At 41.8% G+C, this 27,562-nt stretch overlaps 1 protein-coding gene across 4 annotated transcripts in view; it reads left to right on the top strand.

Moving 5' to 3' along the window:
- Window positions 1–27,562, top strand: part of LOC135198612 (probable ubiquitin carboxyl-terminal hydrolase FAF-X) — a 506,622-nt gene that overhangs the window by 83,049 nt on the left and 396,011 nt on the right. For all 4 annotated transcript variants that reach the window (XM_064226360.1, XM_064226357.1, XM_064226358.1 and 1 more), the window contains exons 4-10: window positions 4,573–4,685; window positions 16,410–16,522; window positions 16,830–17,106; window positions 17,323–17,507; window positions 17,651–17,789; window positions 18,189–18,299; window positions 18,434–18,580. In XM_064226360.1, coding sequence (XP_064082430.1) covers window positions 4,573–4,685; window positions 16,410–16,522; window positions 16,830–17,106; window positions 17,323–17,507; window positions 17,651–17,789; window positions 18,189–18,299; window positions 18,434–18,580 — 1,085 coding nt within the window. The remainder of the gene's footprint in view (window positions 1–4,572; window positions 4,686–16,409; window positions 16,523–16,829; window positions 17,107–17,322; window positions 17,508–17,650; window positions 17,790–18,188; window positions 18,300–18,433; window positions 18,581–27,562) is intronic.

Genomic DNA, 27,562 nt, shown 5'->3' with positions numbered 1-27,562 from the left:
GGCTTCATAGTTTGAGTCTCTCCTATCTCCATCAAGGGAAAAATGTGTGAAGAACATAGAAATGGCCCTTTGCTTGACATGTGAATTGGGGATTTTAATATACGACAAGAAATCTCTGATGACTCCTACATAGAAAATTCTTTCTTTAATTTTGATTCTAGACTTAAGCTTTTCATGCTTCTCTATCTTCCCAAAGAGTTGCCTCCTGCCTTGCCTCCTGCCTTTAAACAGTCCAGAAATTTTTATCTCCAATCTTGCTCAGCCATGCAATGGATGAGTCTTAGAAACCCCAGTTTTGTGGAACAATTCCTAAGGTTGGGCAGGAGAGTGCACATGAAACCCCTGCAATTTTTTTAAAAGGGAAATGGGAGCAATTAGTCCCTACCAGACTCCTTTGGCTTTGCAATTATGGAAGGGATCAAACAGGACCTTCGTTGGTGGTTATGGAAATCCCTTCTTCCATTGAACCCTGACCTTGACTTTTACTCTGATGCCTCAGAATCTGGGTTTGGGAGCTCCTCTAGGGAAACAAGAAGTGGTGGTAATATGTCTAAAGAGTTAAGGAACACTCACATCAACAAAGGAATTGAAGGCCTTCTCAGCCCTTGTTCATGGCAAGACAGTAGTTGTCCACGCTGACAATATGATAGCACTTTCTTACATTTAGAAACTGGGGCCACCCACTTGTTCTCTCTTTACAAGACTGCAAGAGAGCTCCTATTGGCAGAACTGAACCAGGTTTAGATTATGATTCGCTTTATTCTTGGAAGACTTAAATGTGTTGGCAGACAGTTTGAGTCACCTCAGTCAGGTCCTTTAAACCAAGTGGACCGAGGACCCTCCAGTTTGCAAGGATCTATGGAGGCTGTGGGGCACACCCTACATAGATCTATTTGCTACTTCGAGGAATCATAGTTTTCCTTTATTCTGCTTCCCTGTCCGGGATCCTCTCGCATGGTCGACGGACTGTATGTTTCAGGATTGTACAGGTCTGGACGTATTATGCCTTCCCACCCTTCAGTATAATCAGGGAGGCAATCGACATGCTGACTTATCATCAAGACATCTCCATGACCCTAGTAGCACCATATTAGCCAAGGAAAGAATGGTTCCCAGGTCTCCTAAACTTGTTGGTGGAATTTCTGAAGTTCCTGCCACAAGAACCATCGCTGTCAAACAGCCTCTTTGCCCCAGATTCCACCAAAGGTTGTCCACTCTGGCTCTGACAGGCTTCAGACTGTCAAACGCCTCGTCAGGGCAAAGGGTTTTTCAAAATCAGCTGCAGAAGCTATTGCTGGATGTAGCTGTCTACCTATGGTCGATTCACTTAAGGTGGATTCTTGTGCCTACGAGATGTTTGTTTGGCGGCCTCTGATTGGCTGGTAACGGGAGGTAGGCTGCTCACTCATTGCGTCATATTTTTGGTTGTAGCTTAGAAAACTAGCAATATGTTTATATTTCTTCATTTATCTCATGTTTTACAAAAGATAGGGCAGTTTAGGCCATACCAAAGGATTCAGTATTAATTGTACAACTAAATAATCTTTCCCTGAAATCAATAATAATTATCATCAGATTTTTAATAATTCATGCGATCAAGATGAAATAAAACTTGTATTTTCATACAATAAAATCATCATGAATAAGCCGGTGCTTTTAGAATTTAGATGCATGTAATATGTGAAGAGAAAATGAAGAATATGTCTTATTATGTTGCATCCGTACTTGACTCAACCTAACCCTAAACGACGTCAATCTTTCTCAATTCTTTGTTGTTCATTACTTCACTGAGATTATTATTTCATATCACTCAAACAAGTCTCTGATATCTATTTTGTGTAAAAATATATTCATCATATATTAAAATTGGAAGCAATATTCTGAAACACCCTGGTTACAGCTTAAGCTGAGTTGAAGAATGCGAAATTGTCTGTCCACAGAGTTCAACTTCTTTGCTGGACTGAATTCCCTGCGGCCTGCCTAGATCTGAGCTAACGATACCAGATGCATCCATCTGATTATTATTATTTTGTTCTTTATCAGATATGCCCAGACATACTATATGATATTGGATTGAAAATATACGGCAGTCATAATGGGAATTCTGTGTATTTAATTACAGAATATGTAATGATATAAAATGGAAAATATTGTCGAAACTGCAACCTCTTATATCGCTAATTTGCAACTCAAATCTCTTGCTGAGATGACAAGCACATTGTCTTGCAGATCTCAGTCTCTCGTTAATACCATCAAACTTTAATCATTTACGGGCGCAACATAATAAGACACATTCTTCAGTTTCTCTTCACATATTACACGCATCCAAAATCTGAAAACACCAGCGTATTCAGGGTGAATGTGTTGTATGAAAACACTAAGTTTTATTTTATCTTGATTGCGCTAATGATGCAAAACCCATGTTAAATAAAAACAGGTATAAAGAATTAAATGCTTTTCTCTCCACTTTTAATCGTAATTCCATTGTGTTTTATCTTATTGATTTTGGGAAAAGAGGACTTAGTTGTACAATTAATACTGACTCCTATGGTATGACCAAACCTTTCCTATCTTGTGCAAAACATGAGATAAATGAAGAAATATAAACATTGCTAGTTTTCTAAGCCATAGATGAGAATAACGAGACACTGAGCGAGCGGCCTACCTCCCAGTACCATCCAATCAGAGGCCGCCAAACAAACGTGTCGTAGGCACAAGAATCTACCTTAAATGAATCAATTATAGCAATCTTGATCGGTTCAAATCGACAGTTTTCAGATGATGGTGCAGCCATCATAACAAAATAGCCTATTTTCTACTCTTTCTGAGGACCTTCAGGAAACTTGGCTGCATCCACTATTAAAGGATACAGATCAATACTCGGCTCCATCTTTAAGCACAGAGGTCTAGACTTGTCCTCTAATCAGGATGTAAATGATCTCCTCAAGTCTTTTGACACTTTCAAGCTAATGAAGCATACATAACTGCCCCCCTAGAATTTGGACGTCATCTTGAAATGGCTCAAAGATTCCTCCTACGAACCTCTTCAGATTACTTTTTTGAGAAAGCTTACCAAGAAAACCCTTTTCCTAGTAGCCTTGGCCACATCCAAACATGTGAGTTACAAGCAATCAATAAGAGAGTGGGTTTCTCTCAAGGAAATGCAGTCTGTTCCCTCTTGGATTCCTAGCCAAAATGAGAATCCCTCTAATTCCTGGCCCAGTTCCTTCACATTTTAGAGTTGAACAGATCTTCTGGGACCAGAAGAAGAGGAAATACTTCTCTGTCCATTAGGGGCAATAAGATATCTCCATAGAATGAAGAAATCCCACTCCCAGATTTGAGAGTATGTCCTAGCTACATTTAAGTAAAGGCTCATGAAGTCCGGACAGTTTATGAAATTGCAGTGCGTTGGGACCCTTATCTGTGGCTGGCATGGTGTTGGGAGAGGGAGCATAGGGGGGTCCTCTGTCTCTCTTCTATTCCTCGCCTTGTAATAGGTGTTGAGTTTTTTATGGGAAGGCGTGGGTTACATAGTACCTAGAGTACCCACCAGTTCTTGGTGGCAATTTTTTTCTTTACAGTGTAGGGAACTGCGTTATGATTTTTTATTTGGTCTTTGCCCAGGGCAAGGGCATCTTTTTACTTTGCATCGCTGCAAAGTTCCCATTCATGTAGGGACTGGTTTGGGCTATGCAGCCACATGCACTAAAGGTCAAGAGGAGCAATCATTAACCAGAGGCAGTATTTTTCTGCTCTTGATCCCTTGCCAGGTAAGTAATCGGCAAACATTGTATAAATGCTGGCAACTGTTCTAGTTCAAAATCATTATCTCTCTTAATGGTCTGGAGTACAGTATGTCCATAGTTCCCACCTCCCCTCAATGTGGAATGAACTACAGGCAGTCCCCGGTTATTGGCGGGGTGCCGATGACCGAAAACTGCCATTAACCGAAACTCGGTGATCTACGGTGCCAAGTTTCGGTTAATGGTACCTCTGTTAGGTGTGTTATGTCGCCATAACTCTGTCACCGGCACCTTATGGTACTGATAACCAAAACTTGGCCCATTATGGCGCCATAAATCGCCGATTTTATGGCTCTAGATAAGAGCCCTAAAACCAAATCTCCATTCACTGCATCCGCTGTTAACCGGGGACTATCTGTACTAGTTAAGTTTCTTATACAAAAATGACATTTTTATAATAATATAATAAAACCAAGTAATGACATGATCAGAGCCCTCCCTCCCTCCCTCCCTCGCTTGGACACATAAAGGGTGCAAACGAATTGAAGCTCTGCTTAGTTGATCCTCTAAACCCAGAAAGTGAGCGGGGCTGGTTACCTACACTCGAACAGTTAATTAGGGCATCCACAAAGTTTGAATTTTTAGACTGCCCAAGGTAGAAACTTTTAGCAATGTTATTACTTGTTAAGTATATACTCAACTTTATTGTAGTAAAAATGTCATGTTATGTACTAAATTTTTTTATTTTATTTTATGCATTGTGTCAGTTAGCTTCATTTAATGTACTGTTATTAAAGGCTATTGTTATTGAAAATTTCCATTTCAGGTCTTGACACTAGGAGTGAGGCTTGTCAAAGATTCTTTCGTGAAGGTCTCACAATTTCCTTTACAAAAATCCTTACTGATGAAGCTGTCAACAGTTGGAAGTTTGAAATTCATGTAAGTAATTTGAAGAAAAAAAGATTTTTAGAAATCCTTCATGTAAATGTGCGACCAAAGAGTAAAAGGTGACTTGAACAGGGATCTCTCATAAACATTTATATTTGAGTATTTATCCTCATGATAGTTTCACAAATATAATATGCTGTACTACTTGAATACGGTAGTTAATTCATTTATTTAAAAATTTGGAAGTGCACATTCAGTTTGGCTGTATTCCAAATCAGTGAAAGTGCTTGTTGTTGTGTTATTGGTATTAGAGAATATTTAATAATCTCAGTAAAGCACTGGTTTTATCAGTATAGCATACTGAAAATGAGAACTACAGAATAGAATTCCTTTTACAGCAATTTGAATGAGAAACTACTAATATTAAATTTTATATATTTAACTTACTAAGTAATTGCATTGCTCACAGTTTCACTCACCTGCAGCTTAAAAACTGAAAATTGCTGTAGTGCTAGTTGTCGGTGTAGGTGAATGTCTGACCTCTCCCACTTTCAGGGCAAGAGAGGAGCAACTTCAGCAAGGAGTTCAATTGTTTTCTGCTGGTTCTCGACTGACTTTCAGTTGTGAGCGGTTAGCATAGATTTTGGAATTTAGATGCTTTCCCTTTTGAAAGTTCTTCTTTGGTGAAGTGTTGGTAGAGCCTATGGCTTTGTATATTTGTGTGGTTCTCTTATTGAGAACATTTATTTTCTGCTTTAGAATTCTTCCCCAATTATGATGTTACTGACTGTGACCCATTTTTCAATATGGGATCACCACTAGGGGTCCTTTTTGCAAATATGTACATGGCCACCATCGAAGGAAGGACTTTGGAGAACATAAAAACCTTTGATTTATGGACGATACATCAAAGTTCAGTCCTCAGTTTCACCACAGACAGCCAGCAGAAGGCTTTAATGCCCTGATGAAACAACAAGAAGGTCAGTTTAAAATGAACATATATACAAAAGTAATGAATGCCAGCCGTTGCTGAATGCACGAGGAGAATGCCAAGACGCATACAAAAAGTCTGTCATGAGTGTTTATGTCTACACTCTTCACACACAGCACATCTTGGAGACTTACATGATGAACTCAACCAGATTGCTGACAATGGCTATGGAGATCAAATCACTGAAACTGCTATCAAAAAGAAAATGGACTAATTTTACCAACCCAGCATGATGACAAAAAAGGATTCTGATTACTTACCATTGTCTACATTATGGGTCTGTATAAAAAGAGGACTGTTGCATACTACTTGGGATAGTAAACAGGTGTAACCGCAAAGCCCCTTACATGAGCTCCAGTCCTTTCCTGGTTGCCATCGCGTTCACACGCACCTGATTGTCGTCTGGTTATCGGTCCGTTTTTCCTTTGTTTTCCTGTATTCTTTGTGAGTGAGTTTTTTTCTTCCATTGTGTGAGTTTGTGTTTCTAACATGGAAGTACCGCAACGTCCGTTGCCCTGGACCTGAGGGCAGGGTTTGTGGGGACTTTCTCCCGTAAAGATCAACCCCCACGCTTTGTGCAACAAATGCCATGGCTCTCCTTGTTCTCGTGATTCCACGTACACAGATTGTGTATCTTGGACAAACCACCAGTGGGATCTAGCTTCCACCAAGAGGAAAACAAAGAATAAATTGCCCACTAAGAAGTACCTTTCGGAGGTTCTTTGTAGCAGGAGCAGCAGCTGCTGAAGTCGTCAACTCCTCTGCCGGAGTATTCCCGTCCCCTCCCAGTAAGGGGACCTAGGTGAGTCTGTTGCAGGCCCCCCGCCCAGTGAGAGGCCCACGGAGTCTTTTTATCCTTCACAGGTTGTACCTCGCGGAGACGACTCCTTCCTGAAGGAGTGTTGGTCCTGTTGTAGCCTGCAGGGCATCCCGTCGATGGATGCCCTGGTGGCAACCCTGTGTGTGGCTAAAGCAGGCTGCCCTGCAGAAGTGATTACCGCCCCCCTCACCCTCGGCCAAGGCCCCATGGCCCTCGGCTAGAGAAGGCCACCAGGGCGGAGTACCCCAGCGGACGCATCCCCGGCCCGTTCTGGACATCCTGCCCCCTCACCCCGGGCCAGGATTCATCGGATAAGAGACAAGAGGAGATGCCATTCTTCGGAGGACAGGTCCTCCTCGAGTTCTTCGTCTTCCTTTAGATCCTCCAATAGAAGGAGAATCAGAGCCAAGGGGAGTTGCCATTGTGGGAGGAGACGAGCGCGTTCCTCCTCCTCCCCAGGCTGCTACTCCCACTCACCCTGTCTTAAGCCGTGACCGCAGAGGTCAGAGTAGGAGCAGCATCCGCTAGGATGGGTCCTGCTGGAGGTGCCACCACTCCCTGACTACTAGGTCCCCGAGGGCTGCACCCGAGTTTGTGGCTCCCATGACGGTTCCACGAGCAGGGTGCTCCGCTCGGCCACGAGTTGTTCCCTCTGCAATCCCAGTGTATCCCGACCCGGTTCCAGTGGCTCACTCAGCTTCTACACAGGCTGGACGGGCTCCCGCCAGTAGCGATCATCCGCTCCCAGCTGCCCTCGAGTAAAGAGTGGAGCTTGATCTCAGTCCAGAGGGTGTACCATGATGGCTCCTCCAGGACAGGCAGAGCCCTCCCCCCTGGAAGAGCTCCAGTTCCCACCGGAGTCCCCCAGTCAGAGCCTCCCACCTTTGTCTCCCCTCCTCTCCGCCCGTTGCGGGCCCCTCTGCACCCTTGGAGGACTTTGAGGACAAAGCCTTTGTACAAGAGGACCTCTAGAGCACCTTGGAAGGGCAAGGCACCACAGATGAGGGGTCTACTTTCAGGGGGGTGCTGGCCCATGAACTGCCTGGCAGAACCCACCCCACCTCCGGATGCCAAGAGATCCTTAGAGGTGGACTTTCTCTTTGGGGGGCCAAACGGAGTCTGCCCCAAGCCACCAATACAGTTCAAGCCCTCGCCCAAGTGGACCAGGTGGTCACAGGACCTAAGAATTCACTGAGGTTGCATCAGTCCCTGAAACTTCTCGCCGCTGCCAAGGCTAGATCGGAGGCTGTACGGCCCGTAGGTCTTGTCTCTGGTGCCTAAGTCTGTTGAAGGAGCCCTTGCCCCTGGACTCTTGGAGGAAAAGCTCCTAGCGGGCCCAGTCTCCTTTTCCCAGCAGGAGGCCATGGCCATGGAAGCCACTGCGTTAATGTCGATCCATGTTGCCTCCTTGCTCAACCTGTGGTCCAGTGTGGTGGCCCGCTTTGCCCTGGACCACGATCTTCAGGACGAGATGGATCTAGCCTAGTTCAAGGAGCTGATCCTGTCCAGAGGGAAGTCCATGAGCTTCCTGACAACCCAGCTTATCATCCAGTGGGCCAACTGGATTCTCAGGGGGATGCCGTCTTGGCCAAACTGCCCTGGAGCCTCTCTGATAGAGAAGCCAAGGCCCTGAGGAACTCCCCAGTGGCTGGGAGTCCCTCTTTCTGGAACAGTTAGTGGAGGAGTCCCTGGAACAGTAGGGGAAGGCCAGCCAGGACTCCATCATGTACAGGGCCTCTTCCTTTAGACAGCCTGCACAGCGTGGGGTGCAGGAGCCCCCAAGCTTAGGCAACAACAACAGAGTCATTGGCGGAACTGGGAGGATCACAGGCTTGATCTCTGGACTGTCCAGGTCCTCAGGGATGGCTATCGGATCCCCTTCCTGACAGAAAGCCTCCCCTGACTGGGGAACCGGATAGCTGGGCGTTCCAACCCTGAGACCCCAGTCACGGGGAGGCCTTACAGTTGAGGTTCTGTCACTGCTGGAGAAGGGAACCCTCCAGCAGGTGGTGGACCACTCCCCTGGGTTCTTCAGTCGCCTCTTGGTGGAGAAGGCCTTGGTGGTGGAGGCCAGTCATAGACTCCCTTCAAGATGGAGACCCCACGATCGGTCCTAGTGGCCCTGAGGGAAGGGGACTTCTTGTTGTCCCTGGACCTCAAGGACACGTCGTTCCAAATCCCAGTCCATCCAGCCAGCAGGAAGTACCTTTGGATCAGATGGGGAGGCAAGACCTTCCAGTTCAGGACCCTCTGCTTCAGGTTGTCGACAGCACTGCAGGTTTTCACAAGAGTGTTCTCCCTCTTGTTGTTTTGGGCGCACAGGAGGGGGATCTGCCTCTTACTCTTACACTCTTACATCTTGTTCGGGTTGCCCAGGTCCCTCAGTGTGAGGCACCTCTAATGTCTACCAGAGAGTTGCTAGTACATCTTCCGGTATATTTTGCATCTTCCAATCTTGGATGGTCTGGGATGCAGTTTAGATATTTGTCGAGCTTATTCTTAAACACATCTACGCTCACTCCTGATATATTCCTCAGATGAGCTGGCAACGCATTGAATAGACGCTGCATTATCGATGCTGGTGCGTAGTGGATTAATGTCCTGTGTGCTTTCCTTATTTTTCCTGGTATATTTTTGGGCACTATTAATCTACCTCTGCTTGCTCTTTCTGATATTTTTAGTTCCATGATATTTTCTGCTATTCCTTCTATCTGTTTCCATGCCTGAATTATCATGTAGCGTTCTCTTCTCCTTTCCAGACTATATAATTTTAAGAATTGTAGTCTTTCCCAGTAGTCTAGGTCCTTAACTTCTTCTATTCTAGCTGTAAAGGACCTTTTGTACACTCTCTATTTGTGCAATATCCTTTTGATAGTGTGGGTACCATATCATATTGCAATATTCAAGTGGACTACGAACATATGTTTTATAAAGCATAATCATGTGTTTCAGCTTTTCTTGTTTTGAAGTGCCGTAACAACATTCCCATTTTTGCTTTACATTTTGCCAACAGAGTTGCTATTTGATCATTGCATAACATGTTCCTATTCATCATCACACCAAGGTCTTTAACTGCTTCCTTATTTGTGATGGTCCTCATTATTAGGTCCCTTATATGCATATAGCTTTCTTTCTCTGTCTCCATAATTTATTGATTCAAATTTATCAGAGTTAAATACCATCCTATTTACCTCTGCCCAATCATATACTTTGTTAAGGTCTCTTTGTAGAGCGTTCCTATCTTCATCACAAGTAATTTCTCTACTTATTCTTGTGTCATCTGCGAAACTACTCACTACCGAATCCTTAACATTATTGTCTATGTCTTCAATCATAATAACAAACAGTATTGCAGCTAACACCGTACCTTGCGGCACACCGGATATTACCTTGGCTTCATCCGATTTCTCGTCGTTTGCAATAACTATCTGTTTTCTGTTGTGTAAAAATTCTTTTAACCATCTTCCTACTTTATCCACGATATTGTGTTTTCTAATTTTCTTCGCTAATATATTATGGTCTACTTTATCAAAAGCTTTTGCAAAGTCTAAATAAACCACATCTGTTTCATTTCCGCTTTTCATATTTTTGAATATGTTTTCACGGTGGACTAACAGTTGGGTTTGTGTACTTTTTCCGGGTACGAAACCATGTTGTCCTTTATTAAACAAATTATTTTTTATTAAATGTTTCATAATATTTTTCTTCATTACCCTTTCATACACTTTCATTATATGTGATGTTAGACTCACAGGCCTATAATTACTTGCCTCTAGTCTTGATCCACTTTTGAAAGTAGGGGTAATATACGCTAATTTGTGCTCATCATATATCTTGCCTGTATCTACACTTTGTCTTAATAATATTGCAAGTGGCTTTGCGATAGAATGAACTACTTTCTTTAACAAAATAGCAGGAATTCCATCAGGCCCTGCAGCAGCTCCATTTTTAATTTCATTAATAGCTTGCACAATATCAGCTTCATTAATATCTATGTCAGCTAAATATTCACTATTTTCATCCCTTACTTCTATATCATTATCTTCATTATCTATTCTAGGGGTGAATTCTCTCTTATATCGTTCTGCCAGTATGTTGCAAATTTCCTTTTTTTCATTCGTTAATCTCCCTTCAATTCTCAGAGGGCCTATTTCTATTCTTCTTTTATTCATCTTCTTCGCATATGAGTATAATAGTTTGGGGTTTTGCTTGATATTTAATAGGGTTTTTTCTTCCAAGTCCCGTTTTTCATTTTCTTTTGATTGTATAATCTTTTTTTCTGCATTTTCTATCTTACTTTTTAGTTCTATAACTTTCCATGCATTTTTTTCTTTTGCAAGACCTTTTTTCCACTTTCTGATTTTCTGGAACAAGATTCTTCTGTCTCTTGGTATGCATGAATGATGTTTACTTTTCTTCTTCGGTATATATTTTTCCACTATTATCTCCAATATTTTATATAATATCTCCGTATTTACCCTTATGTCATCACTTACGAAATGTTATCCCAATCTTTGTTTAATTCTTCATTAATTTCTGACCATTTTATATTTTTTACTGTAGAAGTTGTATTTTCCATATCCTTCCCACTTTTTCATTTCTTGCTTATCTCTATTTTCACTTGCTTTGGAATGAACTGTTAATTCTATGACATTATGGTCTGAAATACTCGCATTATAAACTATTATTTCTTTAACATAATCATCTCGTTCACAAATACTAGGTCTAAAGTATTTTCCTTTCTTGTTGGCAGGTGATTTATTTGTTGAATGTTGTATTCTAGTAGCATATCTAATAGCTTTTCAAATTGCCTCTTATCTTCTGCACTACTATTACTCTCTTTTTTATATGTATAAGTACAACACAATCTCCTATTCGTTCTTTCCATTCTACGAAAGGAAGTTGAAGGTCACCAGATAGGAGAATAGTCCAGTCCTTTGTGATTTCTACATATATCATCCAATTTTTCAATTATTAAGTCAAACTCTTTAGTATTAGGAGGTCTATATATTACTATGTTCATCAGTTTTTTCAGATTCAAATTCTACCGCTATTAGTTCACATTTCTGAGTTACTATATTTCTCATATATTTTTCCTTGTTTTTTGTCTTTCCCATATATTGCGGTTCCCCCTTGATTCCTATTTTTTCTATCTGATCTATAAGTTTGGAACCCTTTTATTTGATCATCATTCCCAGTCTCTTGGGAATACCAGGTTTCACTTATATTCATTATATCTATTTTCTTTTCATTTTGGGTTAGTTCTTCTAAGTACTCTTATTTTTCTTTTTGAGTTACTCGTAACTAAACCCTGCGCATTCATCACTATGATGGTTTGCGTGTTTTCTCCTTCATTTAATACTGATAGTTAATAAGGATTTTCCCCATGTCTCTTTCCTGTTCTGGTATGTTGTTCTTTTTTTCATTTCCAGAAATTCTGACATTAAAAAATCCAACTTTTCCATAATATTTGATCTTCCTTCATCATAATTATTCATTTTGTGTCTGAATCTGCATTTTCTCCGTTTCTGCAATATCCTCTTGCATAATAAATACAGTTTTATTATCTCTTGAGTAGAATTTCGGAGCTGATGCTTTGAAATTCTTTGCTGACACCTCTGCATATCTCATTGGTGGTTTGCTTTTCTCTTTTACCTGATATTCTTGATTTCTCTCTTTATTTGTTTCTTTCTTATTTTGGATTTTATTACTTGGTTGGTTATTTATTTGTTTATGATTCATGGCTACAGGGTGCATATATTTGCATTTTTTGTCGAACTTACATCCTTTTCCTTCTTTTAGGTTTTTTACATATTTTTTGGATGCAGATCTCTGCAATCATCCCCATATCCATCTAAGTATGCACATTTACCATATATTTCATAGTTTTGACATATCTTAGGATGTTTGTAGTAACATCTTTCTCCAAATCTGCAATTCCCTCTTTTCAAAAGGTTGCAGATTTTGTTTTTCTTTTCTTGTCTATTTTTTCCTCTTTCCCGTCATTGTATAGATCTGGGTAGAGCCTCTTCGGGATTTGCTTTTCTGTTGTCATATCGTAATTTATTTCTTCGTAGGTATGTTGCTTTATTGCCTCATATGTAGTATCAATGAGTATCTCTGCATCCATACTTTTATCTTGTTCTTTGTTTTCCTTATTTTTTTCTGTCATTTCAGTTTTGTTTACTTCTCTTCCGTTTTCCTCTTCTTCTTTTTCTTCTTCTTCCTCTTCCTCTTCTTCTTCATCCTCAACTATTTGTACATTCAATCTTGATTTAATAACATTGTCTATCCATGATAGACATGTTGAACAAAAAATTCTTGTATCTTTTCTCAAATCTTGTATTACCTCAAGCACACTGTGGATGGGTCGGAATGTTGCATGCAGCACATTTTCTGATTAGGTTTTGTGGATTGACTATGCTATACCAAACCTTAACACAGTTTTGCATGCTTTTGGCATTCTTTTTCCTAATGCATCAATTAGTATATTCACAAGATTCACCTTATTCATTTTCTTTGTCGGAATATGTTGGTTTATGTATATTTTCTTTATGAGTCTCTTGACCACTTGGATTTTATTTGGAACTTCTTCAATTATTTTCAAGATGTTTTCATTAGATTTGTTCCAGTTTGAAGGATTATATCCTTCTAATATATCTATGAATGCTTTTGTATCTTTTTGGTTAGGACTGTTGCTGATTTCATAGATGAGAAATGCCAGTTCCCTTCCTGCTACCTCATCGTATTGCGAATCTGCTAAGCACGCCAAATTACGCCACCTTTTCCCGCAGTTGGAACTTACTGCCATCTTGTTCTGATTTATAGTATTACACTTGATAAACTAACTTAGAAGACGCTTTATCCTACTATTTTCACACTAATCTTATCACCGATAGTTCACGAACACTTCTAGATATTTCTCAAATTCTAGTCGTATGTTAAACTTGTGATATCTGTTGATTATTGTGACTTCACGCGGGTACGTCTCACCAAGCAAGATGGCTACTACGAGAGAGCCTCCTGTGGTACCTGGACGATTGGTTACTCCTTTCCTCCTTAGGGAAGTCTTGGAGGAGCAGAGGGACGAGCTCTTAGCCTTCTGCACGAGCCTGGGCATCTTCCTGAATTAGGAAAAGTCCCATCTGGTTCCGACCACCAGGATGGTGTACCTGGGGATGGAGCTGGCAATCCAGAGGGCCCTCCTGGCGCACTGATGTGCGACAATGCCACAGTTGTGGCCTACATGAGGAAGCAAGGGGGGGCCCGAGATTTCGCTACCTATGTGACCAAACAGAGACCATCCTAGAGTGGGCCGCAACCATCGGAACTTCCCTGACAGCGAGATTCATTCCTGGGAAAAGAATTGTGATCGTCAATGGGCTCAGCAGGAGGGGCCAGGTGTTAGGGTCTGAATGGTCCCTACACCCCGAAGTAGTGGCAGAGCTGATCGGAATGTGGGGCTCACCCTCCCTGGACCTGTTTGCAACAAGCCTGAATGCTCCCCGGTCCCCGACCCAGCAGCAGCCTGGGAAGATGTGTTCCAACACCCGTGGGACAGCCTGGACTTGTATGCATTCCCTTCCTTCGGGGTGGTCAAGCAGGTCCTCAACTGCCTGAGGAGCTTAAAGGGAATGTTCATAACTTTAGTAGCCCCCATGTGGCTAGACAAGGAGTGGTTCCTGGACCTCCTGGCCCTAACCGTTCTAGGACCTTGGGAACTTCCCCTCAGGCCAGACCTTCTAAAGCAACCCCACTTCGAGAGGTACCACGAAGGCATGCCAGCCCTATCCCTTCACGGGTGGAGACTATTGAGCGACTGTTGAGCAAGGAGGGATTCTCCTGAAGGGTTGCCTCTCAGATGTTGGGGTACCTGAGGAAGTCTTCCACAGCCGCCTACCAGGCCAAGTGGAAAGTGTTCGGGGCCTCAAGCTCCTGCAGGCCAAGGTTCCCCACATAGCGGATTTCATGGTATACCTGAGGCTCGACAAAGGCCTCTCCATAGCTGCCGTGAAGGGTGTCAGGGCTGCCCTGGGCCAAGTCTTCCTCCTGAAGGTGATAGATCTGGGGAACTCCAGACACCTGTTGATGCTCATTAGGAGTTTCGAGCAAGGATGCCCCCCAGCGCCGTAAGGGCCCTGCAGTAGGACGTTGCAAGGGTACTAGACACTCTTAGGAAGTGCCTTTTGAGCCTCTCAAGGATGTCCTAGATAGAGAGCTGACACTCAAAACAGTATTCCTCCTGGCCTTAGCCTCCACCAAGAAGGTAGGGGAACTGCATGGGTTTTTGTACAGTCTCCCACTCAAAAGGGTGGAAGGACCTCACCTTTTGGTATGTCCCCTCCTGCGTGGCTAAGACCCAGAACCCCTCAGATTTGGACGATAGGTTCTTGGAATTCTCGATCCCGGCCTTACCGAGGTCAGAAGATCCTAGGGACCTCCTCTTGTGTCCAGTCTGTGTGGTGAGGAAGTGCCTCAGTAGGACAGCCCGGTTTAGGCCAGGGATTAGGAACCTGTTTGTTATCACAGGCCGAGAGAAGAAGGCGGTCTCTAAGAATACCGTCCTGGTTGAGGTAGATCATTAGGAGGGCCTATGAAAGGGTGGGACATCCCCCTAGCAGGGTGCCAAGCCCCACAGCAGCAGAGGTATTGGGGCCTCTCTGTTGTTCTCTATGAGGCAGTCCACCTTTATGGCCCATTACCTTAAGGACTGTACCCTTGAATCCCTCAATTCCTTCGAGATCGGTCCAGTAGTGGCTGGACAGCAGAGGATCTAGCCCCCACCCCATCCTATCTCCTCCTTGGGCCTTCAGCGTATGTCTCAGGACCCAGCAAATCTTCAGGTAAGCTGAAGGGTTTCACATGAACATTGCATTACTTGATGCTTCCACAAGGTTATTCCTCCTCCCATAGTGCCAAGGCTGCGTAGGGCCTCCCGGCCCAGCCCCCATGTTTCTCTTCGAGCAGGGCTGGGTCCCAAGGGTTGGCCCTCCCGACATTCTCCCAGATTGCACCTCCCCTAAGCTACTCCCTCTTCCGGTGTTGGAACAAATCACAAATTCTTGGTATTTTGTATTTTTCCTAGCTATACCTAATTCTTGGTAATTTGTATTTTTCCTAGCTATACCTACCTCAAACTACTGAGGTTTCAGTCCCTCCCTACCATCCCCATGTATCTTAGGGCAGGAACCTTATATGCAAGGAAAGAACTGGGGCTCAGGTCAAGAGGTTGCTTGGTCTTCGATCCTCTGGGCATATACCTGGCCTGGGTTTGGAGGAATAACTGTAATTTTCTTGTCAGTACTGGATTGATATTCAGGATTCTCCTATGAAAGTAGTTCGAGTTAAGTAAAGCTAGGAAAAATACAAATTACCAAGAATTTGTGATGTGTATTTTCAACTTAATATAAAAAACATATTTGACATCACACATTTTCTTTGTATTAATAAAAATTCATACATTTTCTTTTCATTACTAAGAATTATTTTCATGAAAACAAAGGAGATATGACATAATTTTTGCTGTCTTGAAGTTGTAAACAATACGTGACGCCACCCTGTTGGCTGCACAACGAATTAATGGCGGCTGAATCAAGCCTAACTTCAGGAGTTCCCGGACCATAGAATTAAAGCCTTATTTATTGTTTTAGCCATAGATTTCATGGGTTTCAAAACCTAGACTAGGCTAGATTGTCGGCACCTAATAGTCTTTCACTTGGCCACCATTCAGCAATATTTTCATTTTCATTATATGGTGTTTTTTTCTCTCTTCTTGTTGCCATTGTAACTCCAAGTTGTCGTAAAACAAGTACGTTGTTAAAAGAGTACCTGTACGTATTTTTTAATATACGGTAGTAATTTTGTATGGATTTTTTCTTTTGAGCATATGCATTTTTCTGATTTGCACTAGCCTGTAATGTATCGAAGATGATAATAGATAATAATTTAACTTTCTATATTTCAGAGATGTATTCTTAAGAATTGTGAAAAGTTGATCGAATTAGTAGTAGTTAAGCTAAATCAGGACTGGTTTCCATTACTTGACCTTCTTGCCATGGTGCTCAACCCTAATTCCAAGTAAGTATAGAATGGAACTTATGTTAAACGTAAGATTTAGTTTTCTAGTATTCAAACTAGCAATATTGATTACTTGGTTTTAAAGGCTCATTGTTAGTTCTCATCCTTCCCTTATTTGAAGAGGGATTTGAATAAGGGTGAGAAGTGTTAATTTTTTCCAGTAACTTATAACAGTAACTTACAAAAGATTGCATTTTTTTTCTGCCACTTTTTCTGTCTGTTGATTTTCATACTGTACTGATGCCTGAGTTATAACAGTACATTAATATTATGTGAATTTTATTGTTTGTCCAATCTTACTTTTCAGGTTCCATACATTTAATGGGGCGCGCCCATCTGATACGTTATCGCAGCCTGATGTAGAAATATTTGCCCGACCACCTGATCCTAGAAATCCCAGAGGGTGGCTTGTCGATTTGATAAATACATTTGGCAAGCATGGGGGCTTCCAGATTCTCCTTGAACGTTTTCAGTCTGGGAAAAATCTTTCGGTTCCAGTTATCTGCGCTCTGCTTCGACCTTTTGGCCTGTGTTATGAAATGCTCACAACATCTACCATAGAGAAATATTTCATGACCATTATAGTGAGTACCCCCTTTACACTATATTTGATATATTGCTGAAAATGTTTGTCTTTTGCTTTTCAGTGACATATTGCATTGATTTTTCATTTGTAGCTATAAAACAATGTCTTGGTGGTTAATGTCCTTTGTTATACACCAGCAAGTTACTGAACCACTGTTCCAGAAAATTAGGGTAATTGTTTAGTTATTAAATTTTGAAATTATTTTTTCAACTAGGAAGTAGTACCTGCATTTTTGGAAAATCTCACCGATGAGGAATTGAAAAAAGAAGCCAAAAATGAGGCTAAAAATGATGCGCTCTCTGTAATCATCAAAGCCATTAAGTGCCTGGTGTCTCGAGTGCCCAGTCAGGAAGAGACTGCCAAAAATCTAGAGATATTTAGACTAAAAATGATACTCAGGTAAATATACAGTAAAATTGTTCTAGTTATAATATGCCATAAGATATGTGTTTTCTGTAGTGATTGATTATTTCAAATTGGAAAAATTTCTTGAATTTAAACAATATGTAACTTATACATTGCCTTTGATCTTATTAATGCAGGTTATTACAAATATCTTCCTTTAATGGAAAAATGAATGCCTTGAATGAGGTGAACAAGGTCATCACCAACGTATCTTATTACTCACATCGTCATGGGCCTGTAGAAGAAGAGGAATGGCTCACTGCAGAAAGAATGGCGGTAAGAACGAAATTAAATTTTTTAACATTGCAATATATATGACTTAGAGTTGGCAAAGAATTATGGTTGCCACACTTAAGTTATTAACCAAGCTCAAACTGCTACCCTAGATGGCAATGCTGATACTTGCTCAGTCATACAAAAAGTTGAAATAAGGGACATGCATGTGTTTGATGTGAAATGAATTTTTCTCATTCCCATCTATCTTTTATATTTTGTCAACTCTTTACCATGCTTTGGTGGTTAGCTGCCTTCTTTTTTCATGATTTCATGGGCTTTCTACGGGTCTTCATTTTGCTATTTCCATAACCTACAGTTTCCTGACCAGCTGTTCCTCACCCTTCTTAGTCCAAACCAAGTGCATGATGTACTGTACTGTATATGTTATTTTTTAAACAGGAGTGGATAAAAGAAAATAGAGTTCTACAAATTGTTCTTCGGGACTCTCTACATCAGCCACAGTATGTAGAAAAACTAGAAAAGATTATAAGGTTCATCATTAAAGAGAAGGTATTGTTCTAATATGATCTTTTACTCTCAAGTCTTTTATTGAAATAATTTATGAAGTTTTATATTTTTGATACTGTCTTGTGATTTTGCAAAATTTTATAATACTTTGATGTCATTACTGTATCTCTCCATAGGCTTTAACGTTGGAAGACCTAGATGACATATGGGCTGCTCAGCATGGCAAACATGAAGCCATTGTAAAAAACGTTCATGATCTTTTAGCAAAACTGGCCTGGGATTTTTCACCAGAGCAACTTGATCACTTGTTTGGTTGTTTTCAGGTTAGTATTGCAGTACGTTAATTTTACTCTAACAATTTTGGAGTAAAGGGATTTATTGATTTTTAAGTAAGCCTTTGGGTGTTGTTTTGTAGGGTAGCTTAAATGGATGTTAATTTGCTGTTTGTGATTACCTTGTTTACATTAAGGTTATAAATGAACTGCCAGTTGTGATGTTCTTAAGTCAAATACAGGCCATTTTCATTCAATTCACTTTTGAATACAGGCGGCCCTCGGTTAGCGGCAGGGGTTCCGTTCCTGGCTGCCGACGGCAAGCGATTTTCGACGCTGAGCGATTTTAAGGCCTACGGCCACCGCACACCTTCTTTCGAAACTCTAGACCAGTCAAAGGCGCCGTAATCCCACAACGGCGCAATAGGTGTCTAGAGTATGTAAAGATATAATAAAGTTTATACAGTGTACAGGTAGCTGTAGTGTTCAGGTTACGATCATTAGTCTTACGATAGTCCGATTTTATGAGAGATCAAATTACAATGGCCTAACTTTATCCGTCTTCTAGTTACCTAAGTTCAATAACAGCAAAAGAGAATGATGAAAGTATGGTTTTAACGTTATACTCGTTGCGTGAACAGCCATGAACAACCGAACGAGAAACTACTTTTTTTTTTTTTCTAAGTACAACCGAACTGGATAACATCCGTTTGGCTTGTATTTCAATCATCATACAACAGTACAACATTACCGTAGTTGTTATAAATGGCGTTATGTATAGAATAGAATAGAGATATCTTAATGTAATAACTTTATTCGCTATAGATCAGAGATCAAATTAGATTAAAGATCAATCGGGGAATATACTGTTAAATTTAAACCTAGTTATAACTGAAGCTGAGAAAACTGTTCAAGCTGCTAATGACTATTATTGTACATCGGCAACAAGGATAAAACTGCAGTAAACGTATGCCATCAAACACAACCGTAGATAAAATTGGGATAAAATAATTTTAATCAAAACTACTGTGCTTGAAAGAACACATTTTACTGTTGGTTTCAAGCCGATATAAGATAAATAACGTACAGTTCGTATTACGATGATATAAAGGATTATTGCGAACGGAATCACATAATTTTTTACGCAATAAACCTGCCGCCAACGTAATATGTTAACAAAAAAAAAGTAGTTCACATTCACAACGAGACATATTCAATAAATATTTCCACCTAAAAACACGCTGTATAAGGAAAAATAACTTTGTCTCATATAAGTCAAGTATCTAGATTTTCGTTTATGTTAACTAGAAGCAAGAGCATTCGCTCAGAATTGTGTTATGGTGAAACAAACTCGTATTCATCAGCTGATTTCAAACCACAACATTGGCTGCTCCGCGGAATACGGGCTTAAATTTGCCGTAGTATTTTAAAATACAATAATATGAGAATACATACAATATTCTTGGATACAGTGAAATAATGTGCAACTTTTTAAAGGATTTATGGAAGAGATGCATAATTAATAAAATAACACAATGCATTTTTCGGAACTGGCGGACAAGAATGAACATGAAAAAACATCCCCTGACAACGTGGAGCGTAGTTACAAAGGCTGTCTTAATTTGTATCTTATTTCTGTACAAAAATGAAAATACCTTTATGTAATATATTTTCATACAAATTTTAAACATAAAAGCATAAACATTTAAAAAATCGACACATTGATCGCTAAATTTGCATTCTTTTTAACTCTATATTTTCGGAAGAGCGGCAGACGGCGGCATACAAGAACGAACTTGAAAAAACATCGTAGTTGATAACTTGAAGGGCAGTTTCAAAAGCTGCCTTTTTATCATATTTCTGCACAGAAATAAAAATACTCTATTCGTAATACATTTTCATACACATTTTAAACATAAAAGCATAAACATTTATAAAATCGACACATTGATCGCTAATTCGCACTTTTTTAAATCTATATTTTCGGAAGAGCGGCAGGCGGCGGCTCACAAGAAAGAACATGAAAAAACATCGTATTTGATAACGTGAAGGGCAGTTTCAAAAGCTGCCTTTGTATCATATTTCTGTACAGAAATAAAAATGCCTTTCACGTAATACATTTTCATACACATTTTAAACAAAAGCATGAACATTTATAAATCGACACATCCATAGCTAAATTTGCACTTATGTAACTTATATTTTCGGCATAGAACAGCGTCAGAGGCATATTTTTTACCCTAATACCTACGTAATAAACTCTCCATAAAATTTGTTAATATAATTTGCATAACCTTTATGGTCTGAACGGCATTTCTACAAATGTATGAACTCGTTAGACAACGGCGCTAGCGGCGCTGTTAACTGAAAATTGTGCCATAAAGATACCTTTAAAATGCCTTATTTTTTTAATGAATATTTTTGACGACCGCCATAAAACCGATTCGCCGTTGAGTGATTGCGCTGTTAACCGCGGGCCGCCTGTATTGGAAATTTAGATGTAACTTTTAGGCTGTGAAAAGGGAAATTGAGTTAAGACTTTGATAATGGGACTTACCCAGTAATTATATAGCTAAGTTTCACTGGCCCAGCAGTTAAATTCCAAAGTTCACATGTCACGCTAATTTCCTGTCTTGTTTTGGTCAGGTAACCACGACCCTACCCACTTTCAGGGAAAGAGAGGAAGCAATTGGCAAAGAGCTGAGTTTGTTTCTGCCAGCTGATGGCTACAGACTGGTTGACAGCTGCAGTTAATTCTGGGATCTTTACTTTTCCTTTTGTTTTTCAACATTTGGTGGAGTTGATTGATTGATTGATTGTGTATTATATCTGGCGTCACAACATCTGGGTAATTGACACCAAAATAAATTAAATATAAAGAATTAAATTTTTGATAAATTTCATATAAAAATATGTATAAATGTATTATATAAAAATTTTGTTCATATATATAAGTTCTTACATAGACAATCTATGTATAATTTAAATTTGGGTGAGGAGGCCCACCTCCCTCATATAGATATATAACTGCTCCATATTACAATCCTTTCCAAGAATTGTAGCTAGGATAAAATTACTTACTCTGTCACGACCCCAAGACAGGAACCTATGTCTCAAATTCCTGAATCTGGGACATTCAATCAGCAAACATATGTCGAATCCTCAATCTGCACAACATCGTTTCTTGTCTCCTTGGCATATTCGGATATGACCAAGGAGACACTGATGACGTGATACTGCGCATTTTTGATTAGTCAAAATATCCTCCTACTGGGACTGCCAACATTTTTTAACTCTAACCTTCTAGAGGATATAAATCCCGATATGGTAGTAGGCATCTTGTGGGTTCTGGGGAGCTGACCGCAGACTTTGCAAGTTGGTCAGTTTTCTCATTCCCAGCCACCCCAACATGGGAAGGAACCCAACAGAATTTTATTTCTTTCCCTCTTCTTTTTAGTAAAATTAGCCATTCCAATATATCTAAAATCAGAGGGTTTAAATGGTTAAGAGATTCCAGTGACTGAAGAACACTTCTTGAGTCACAATATATAATAAAATTATTTTCATTCCGAATGATAACTTCCTTTAAGCCTTTAAAATTCCATATAATTCTGCTACACTAAAGCCGACGCCAGCATCTGACTTTGAGCCATCTGTGAAAACTGTAGTGGAGTCATCATGTTGCAAAGAGTGTTCTAAAAATATTGACCGCATGGCCTCACTGGACAATTCTGTCTTGGTAAAATTAAAATATCTACAAAATTTTATCTCTGGAAAGTTACAGGGGGGACTAACTGAATATTTTGCTGGTAAAATCTCGATTCTTGGCATATTTAATTCACGGACAATAAAATTTACTCTAAAAGCGAATGGATGAGGTTGCTTGGGGTGACTTTCATAAAACTGCCAATGCCTTTCATTTCTCATACAAATGCGGGTTAAAGACTTAGGTAGCCTCTGGAATCTATACCAGCTCCGAACCAGCAGTCGCTTATAATGAAGATCCAGTGGCACCTCATCAGCATCTACAAACATGCTCTCGGTGGGAGATTATTTAAATGCTCCAATACACAACCGTATTCCTCCATGATGAATTGAGTTGAGCATTTTAAGGCTATTTGGCTTTGCAGAAGTGTACACTTCACACACACAACTTAATTTTGAAAAGACCAAGGCTTTATATTATCTCAACATCTGAGTTCGGTCTGCACCCCACAAAGTGTGAGACAGGACTTTCAACAAATTCATTGGTTTCATACATTCAACTTACCTGTCAGATATATACATAGCTATCGACTCCGTCGTCCCCGACAGAAATTCAAATTTCGCGGCACTCGCTACAGGTAGGTCAGGTGATCTACCGCCCTGCTCTGGGTGGCAGGACTAGGAACCATTCCCGTTTTCTAATCAGATTCTCTCTGTCGCTGGTGGTATCAACATTGTTGTTACTTCCTCCTGACTAGAATTCTTTTTTCTCAACGCTTTTGATCATCTCTCGCTGATATTTGGTGACGTACTTGGATCGTTGTTTGGCATTCGCTATCGTGGACTGTTTTTTGGACTTGGTTTTTGGAATTCGTGAATATGTCTGACTCTAGTGTTAGTTTCAGAGTGTGTGTGAATGAGGGCTGTAAGGTGAGGATTCCGAAAGCTTCGGTAGATCCTCACACTACATGTAGTGGTTGTAGAATGGTTGAATGCTCGATTGAGAATACGTGTAACGAGTGTGAGAAATTGAGTGCGCAAGAGTGGAAGAATCTAACTTCTTACTTGAAGAAGTTAGAGAAAGATAGAGAGAGGAAGGCGGCTTACAAAACCCGCAGAATGTCTACATCTCATGATTTACTGTCTAGTTCTGTAGCTTCTTCCTCTGATAATCATGCCCATTCTGTTTCAGCCCGTTCCAATTGCTATTCAATCTAGTTCTGCTTCGGAAATAGCGGAACTCAGAGCTTCCCTTCAGAAAATGCAGGAAAAAATGGCAGCATTGGAAGGTAAGGAAAGTGAATGTGGTTTCGCTAGTGATATTAGTGTCCCCAGTGTAGTGGAGGGGGCGTCTGGTCGTCTCTGCGACGCTTCCAGGCCTAGACCTCTTCCAAGCTCCCTGGCCCGGAGGAGAAGGAAAGTCAAAAGCCGTACGGGGGTGTGGTGGAGAATCCCCAACGATCAGGCGTCCCTTCGGCAGAATCTATCATATCACAAACTGCCAAGGACCGCTATAGGAAAAGCGTCCTTCGAGAGTGTTTTCGTCTTCTAGTTCGCCCTCTCCGAGAAGAGGATGGAAGGAGTCGAAACTTTCCCGTCCGCTGAAGAGGAAGTATGAAAGAACAATGAGCTTCAATTTTCTAGTCCCGAGCGCTTCTCTGAAGAAGGAGCGCCTTCGGTAATAAAGAAGGCTAGAAAACATTCAGACTCTGGGTCTGGAGGAGATCCTAGAGCGCCTTCCAGATCTCCCTCTCCTGATTCGAAAGATTCCTCAACCAGGAAAATTTTAATGAATATGCAGGAACAATTAGCCTCGTTGGTAGGAGTTGTTCTTTATAAGGAGCCTACTCGTAAGAAGGATGATAGGCTTCCTATTAAAAGATCTAAATACCGATCTCCTGTCGGGCGCGACGAACCCTACAGGGGAGTTGTCGCACAAGCGGCCATCTCTGGGGGGAGCGATGCGTTAGACAGGAGAGAAGTAAGAAAGGAAGTTACTCCTGTCAAGAGTGTGGTTCCAGCCAGGAGCCAGGCTCCGAGTAGGCGCAAAGAGCCAGAGTATTCAGTACAACGTTCAAGATCTTCAACCAAGCGCCAAGAAGATCCTGTTAGGAGTAGAGCGCTTGTTAAACGAAAAGCGCCTACCTTGATCAATACCCTGTTAGGAGTAGAGCGCTTGTTAAACGAAAAGCGACCTACCTTGATCAATACTCCTACTAAACACCATACGCATTCCAAGGATCAGGAGTATTTGGAGCGACATACTCCTGCCAGGCGCCAGGAGTCTTCGGACCTCGATACTCCTCCCAGGCGCCAGGAGTATTCCGAACTTTATACTCCTCCCAGGCGCCAGGAGTATTCTGAACTTAATACTCCTCCCAGGCGCCAGGAGTATTCCGAACCTTATACTCCTCCCAGGCGCCAGGAGTATTCTGAACTTAATACTCCTCCCAGGCGCCAGGAGTATTCGGAACAAGATGCGCCTACCAGAAGCCAGGAGTATTCGAAGCGCGTTGCGCCTGCCAAGCACCAGGAGTATTCCAAACACGTTACTCCTTCCAGGCGAGATACTCCTGCTGTACACCAGGCGCATTCCCTGCATGAAGAGCCTGACATCCGACAGGAGTCATCCAAGCGTCAATCTTTTAGCAAAGAGAGAGTAACTCTTAGCCCCTCTTCAATTAGGAGTGCTTCTTCAGAAAGGAAGAGAGTAAGGGAAGAAACAGAAGAAAGAAGGGAGCCTTCTCCTTCCGAGCCTATGAACCCAGAAGATGCCTCGGAGGATGAAATGAAGGAAGGATTTTCTAATTACAAAGTTCTTTCGTCCCTTCTCTTGGAAGAATATGGAGACTCTTTAACTCCAGCCGCTCCTCCTTCTCCACGCTCTCTGTTTTCGAGCACAAAAACGCACAAGTCTTCCTCTTTCCTAAAAATGAAGCCTGCTATATCTATGAGGAGGGCGCTACAATCTCTTGACTCCTGGTTCAAGAAGAAGAAGGAGTTAGGAAGGACGCTTTTGTATGCCTCCCGCTAAACTTACAGGGAGGAGAGGCATTTGGTACGAAACGGGAGAAAATATGGGATTGTCCTCTGTCCGTTTCAGCTGAGTCAGACTTCTCGAGTTTAGTAGACTCATCGAGAAGACACGCCTTGAATTCAGCAAAAGTAACATGGGGTCTTTCGGAAATGGACCACCTCCTCAAAGGGCTTTTTCACACTTTAGAAGTTTTTAACTTCTTAGATTGGTCCCTTGGGGTTCTTGCCAAGAAGTCTCATGAAAAGGAACAACTGGACCCAGAAACCCTAAATAGCATCCTCACATGCATTGGTAAGGCTGTTCAGGATGGATCGGCTGAAGTATGCTCCCTCTTTGGTGCAAGGAGTTTTAAAGAAGAGGGCGGTTCACAGTGCTTTCCTCACGAAGGCCGTCTCTCCTTCGCAAAGATCCGCCTTATTGTTTGCGCCTCTCTCAGAACATCTTTTTCCCTCGCAGTTGGTGAAGGATATTGCCCATTTCACTGACTGAAAAGGCCACCCAGGATCTCCTTAGACAATCCTCAAGGAAAATAGGCCTGTGGCCAGTGAGGAAAGAAAGTGGCTCGTCCAGCTCAGCAGCAGCCCTTTCGAGGAGGCCTTCCAGCTAGATCTATCGCCAGAAGGAAGTCAACGAGAAAAGGGGCAGGTCTTCCTTCCGTCCCTTTAAGAAGGGAAAGTGAGAATTCTGTCCTCCAGACACCTGTAGGAGCCAGGTTACATTTCTTTGCGAAAGCCTGGGAAGACATAGGATCGAATCCTTGGACGATGTCAATCATCAAGAAGGGTTATTACATCCCATTAAAGGACATTCCTCCCTTGACAACATCACCGAGGGAATTGTCCGCCAGATACAGGGACCCTGTTCTGATGGATACTCTTCGTCAGATGGTGGAACAGATGTGGGACAAAAGAGCAATAGAGCTGGTGTGGATTGCAGCTCCCCGGGGTTTTACAATCGCTTGTTTCTTGTAGCAAAAACCTGGGGGGATGGAGACCGGTACTGGATGTAAGTGCGCTGAACAAATTCGTAAAACAACAGAAGTTCAGCATGGAAACGTCTGCTTCAGTCCTTGCAGCACTGCGTCAAGGAGATTGGATGGCGTCCCTAGACCTTCAGGACGCATATTTCCACATCCCGATCCACCATTCGTCGAGGAAGTACCTTCGATTTATGTTCGAGGGAAGAATCTATCAGTTCAGGGCCCTGTGTTTCGGCCTTTCCACGGCTCCTCAAGTCTTCACGGACGTGATGAAAAATGTATCAAGGACATTTACATTTGAAAGGGATAAACGTTCTCCCTGTACCTGGACGACTGGCTAAAACATCAGAGCCAGGTCTCAAAAAGCAGTGTTTGTTTGGAGGACCTGTCAACAACACTGGAATTGACAAAATCATTGGGATTGATCGTGAACCTCGAGAAGTCTCAGATGATCCCCAGCCAAAGAACGTGGTTTATCTGGGGATTCAGATGGATTCTCGGGGTTTTCGAGTTTTCTTTTTCCCTCTCAAGAGAGAATAAGGAAAGGCTGTGCCACAGTATCGAACTTCTTAGGGAAAGAGCGCACTTCAGCGAGGGAATGGCTGAGCCTTCTGGGGACCCTTTCCTCGCTCGAACAGTTCTTTCCCCTAGGAGACACATTCTTCGTCCGCTTCAGTTCTTCCTGAGAAGAAGTTGGAGTTGGAAGACAGGACAGCTCTCGGACACGTTTCCAATCTCGGAGGAAATAAAAAATCATTTTTAAAGTGGTGGTTGATTCCCTTAAAAGAAAACAAAGGAGTATCCCTGCAAGTACGGAACCCAAACCTGACATTGTTCTCAGACGCGTCGGAGTCGGGCTGGGGTGCAACATTGGGATCCAAAAAAGTGTCAGGCACCTGGTCGGCAGAACAGGTGTCATGGCACATAAATTGCAAGGAGCTTTTAGCAATTCACCTTGCGCTAAAGAGCTTCGAACACATAGTCAGAGGCAAGGTCGTACAGATGAAACTCAGACAATACGACCGCTCTGGCTTATGTCAAGAAACAAGGAGGGACTCACTCTTTCGCTCTGTACGAGCTGGCAGAGATATGTTGATTTGGGCGAACCAAAGGAAGGTAGTTCTTCTAACGAGGTTTGTCCAAGGGGAGAGGAATGTGAGAGCGGACAGACTGAGCAGGAGGTTCCAGGTCCTTCCCACAGAATGGACACTCCACCAGAAGTCTGTCAGAGCTTGGTACCTTTGGGGGAAGCCTCAAATAGATCTTTTCGCCACATTCCTCTCCAAAAGGATAGACACATTTTGTGCCCTAG

Source organism: Macrobrachium nipponense, chromosome 22 (genome assembly GCF_015104395.2).
Source record: "Macrobrachium nipponense isolate FS-2020 chromosome 22, ASM1510439v2, whole genome shotgun sequence".
In the NCBI taxonomy this organism is placed as follows: Eukaryota; Metazoa; Arthropoda; class Malacostraca; order Decapoda; family Palaemonidae; genus Macrobrachium; species Macrobrachium nipponense.
This window is presented reverse-complemented; position numbering and strand designations above follow the sequence as displayed.